This window comes from Hipposideros armiger, unplaced genomic scaffold, assembly GCF_001890085.2.
Source record: "Hipposideros armiger isolate ML-2016 unplaced genomic scaffold, ASM189008v1 scaffold_871, whole genome shotgun sequence".
NCBI lineage: Eukaryota > Metazoa > Chordata > Mammalia > Chiroptera > Hipposideridae > Hipposideros > Hipposideros armiger.
This window is the reverse complement of record NW_017732221.1, coordinates 49,390-52,471: the sequence shown is the minus strand read 5'-3', so window position 1 is coordinate 52,471 and position 3,082 is coordinate 49,390. Positions and strand designations below refer to the sequence as shown.

The 3,082-nt window shown below is 33.7% G+C and overlaps 1 protein-coding gene across 1 annotated transcript in view; it reads right to left on the bottom strand.

Annotated features, from left to right (window-relative positions):
- The window catches only part of LOC109374887 (sodium channel protein type 9 subunit alpha-like), a 108,105-nt gene that overhangs the window by 66,522 nt on the left and 38,501 nt on the right, over window positions 1-3,082 (bottom strand). Inside the window, 2 exon segments of the mRNA XM_019629847.1 lie at window positions 7-237; window positions 1,050-1,223. Of these exon segments, the coding sequence (XP_019485392.1) occupies window positions 7-237; window positions 1,050-1,223 (405 nt within the window).

The following is a 3,082-nucleotide window of genomic DNA, read 5'->3' as shown; positions in this document are numbered from 1 at the left end:
CAGGAAGGAGTGGAAGAAGTCATTCATGTGCCAGCGTGGGAGTTTACAATCATTGGAGATCTTGCAGACACATTCTTTGTAGCTCTTACCAAACAGCTGCATGCCGACCACGGCAAAAATGAAGACGATGATGGCCAACACCAAGGTGAGGTTACCCAGAGCCCCCACTGAATTGCCAATGATCTTAATCAGCATGTTCAGGGTAGGCCAGGATTTTGCCAGTTTAAAAACTCTGAGCTAAAAGTAAACACAAAGCATAATATTAATTACTATGATAAGTTTTAATGTTTCCAGTCTTGAGTTTTATTCCAAATTTTAAGTTCCAAAATATTGTCATTATGTAGCTAAAAATTGTTTCTATTTTTCATCTATTTTCCAATACTCTTGATATGCTTACCACACTATAATAACCACACGTTTTGAAGAAAGTGTATAATTTTAATTCAGGATTGCTATAGAAGCCTCTTAACATGGTTTCAGATGTTCCCTTTGGAATTGATAATTTATCCTTAATTCTGTTTTCTGCTATTTTTATAAACGTTTTAATGCTGACATAGAAATGAAGCCCAACATGCTAAAGAAAAATGCTTTAAAAAGCCTATGTTTTTTTGGTATTTTTTTAATCAGAAAAGAATTGTGTTGAAAACAATGATTTGATCTTGAATGATCAAATCCACAAAGTAACGACTATATTATAATGACTGAAATTCTGTCAACCATAAACTTCTTACCAATAAATAAATTATTGTCCCACTGGGTAAAGAAATATTTTCTGTTATACTAGTATATACAACTTCTGTTATACTAGTGTATACAACTGAATATTTCCTCAAGATTCTAAAATTAAATATACATGTGGTTTTTGAGCTCTTTAAGTGCATTTGTTACTGAAAGAATTTTATTTTACTAGCTATCTGGACCTAATCTTGTCTTTTGATTTAAACCTCCAAAAGATCTAAATAATAATAATAGTAATAATAATAATAATGCAAAGTCAAGAAAACACCCTTTTATATACAGAATATAATGTAACGTTGGTCTATATTTACCAGTCTGAATGATCGCAGAACTGACAATCCGTCCACATCTGATAGAAAAAGCTCCACTAAACTTAAAGTCACAATAAGGCTGTCAAAAATATTCCATCCTACTTGGAAATACTCATATGGATCCATGGCAATTAGTTTTAAAACCATTTCAGCTGCAAAGATCCCAGTAAAGACCTAAGCGAGAAATATGTTGGTGTTTTTTTTTTTGTCTGTTTGTTTGTTTTTGGTATTATTAGAAGGTATGGAATCAACATCATGATGAGAATGATTATTTGTTTAGTACTTACTGTGCTTCAGACAGTGTGCTAGATACTTTGCAAATGTATGTTATTATCTCATTAATCCGATAAACTAGGCATCATTATTCCTATAGCGCTAATACAAGCATTGAAGGGTTAAAAAGCTCTAACTCTCCTGTCAGCAAGCATTATGTTGAGATAGCATTTTAGAAAAGCATTATTAAAATTCCAGATAAATAAAACCTTTGACAACTAACACACTCTTTGCAAAAACATTTATGTGGTCAACAAATGATTCTGGAAGAAAATAAAAAGGAACCATGGATACTGAGATTTTGAACCAGTTGTTTTCTTCTGGTCTGACTACTCTCAAAGTAATAAAGAACATGCTGACTAACTCTTTAAAGATTTATCAATAGAAGGGGGAAAAGTATTTAATTGATACAGTGGCAGCTAAAGCAAGACTTCCAAAGCTCTGACACAAAAGTACATCACAAAACATCATTAATTCATGACACTAATATCAAAGGACTCACTTAAAAAGGCAACAGTGAAAGACTTGTTTATGAATCATTCAGGTACCATTTGACTCAAAGAAACTGAAGAAATTTCAAACGGTAATGATTAGGTCTATTAACTACATGGGCTGATCTTAAAATAATGCAGCATCAAGAAAAGCATCAGGGGGCACTCAGATTTGGGACTATGTTAATAGATAAGAAACGTGGTGAATTCTTTCTGGGTTCACAGTGATGCCATCAACTCAATGAGAAGGTACTGACTTTCGTGATGTGGATCTCTACCAAATAGATATTCCTGTCTTATTTCCAAAGAGGAATAGAAGAGAAGAAGAATGCTAACTCAGCCCATGGGCGAACAAACATTCTGACTAGGAATATTCGTAAACAAGTTGGAAGAGAAGATCAACTCAGAAATACAGTCTTTGGCTTCCAAGATCAATTTTTGTTTAGGACCCTGGCAAAAGTGAAATTACCTAATGTAAACATGCACAAAGGCATCCAGGATGATTCATGCTTTATGTAGAGTAAGAAGCTGCGACTCCTCACTGCCTGCTTTATGCAGAGTTTCAGAAACTAGTATTTTGTTGTTGTTTACTATGAGGCACTAATTACGCTAGAGTATGACCAGCACTGCACATTTAAGAGATTGCTCTGGCATTGATTTTCCTAATTGGGTCCTGTATCTTCCTGATGTCTACAGATCACCTTCTCGCCTGCCCTTGTGTCTCCTGTGTCCAGTTCAACCATTTTGGTTCCTCAATATTTTTGTTCTTAAGGCTTGTTTCTGCTGACTGATGGAAAGCCTGATGATGATAATGATGATGATCATAACAATAGGTTTAATTTGTTGAGTATTTACCATATACCAAGCTAATAAATTAAGTAGAAAGTGTTTAAAATCCTCTCAACAAAGTGATAAATGAAGTATTACTACCATTATATTATAAAAAATTATTATTCTCATTTTGTAAATAAGGCATTATTATTCTATAAATGAGAACATTAAAAATTATAGCAATTAGCATATTGGTTTAGGTCACATAACCAGTCAGAGGCAGAGTTGGGATTCAACCCAGTGCTTTGGAACTCTAAATCAGTCCCCAGACACTTCACTTATTATGGCAAAACAAAGCATCCACAATTTTCCTGAAAATATGTGGGGTATGTACTCTCAAGGAAGTTACAATGTAATTATAAAATGGGTAACAAAGTATCACATTTTCAAAGCATTGATCCCAAGAAACATGCTGACAGAAAAACCAAACAAAACAAA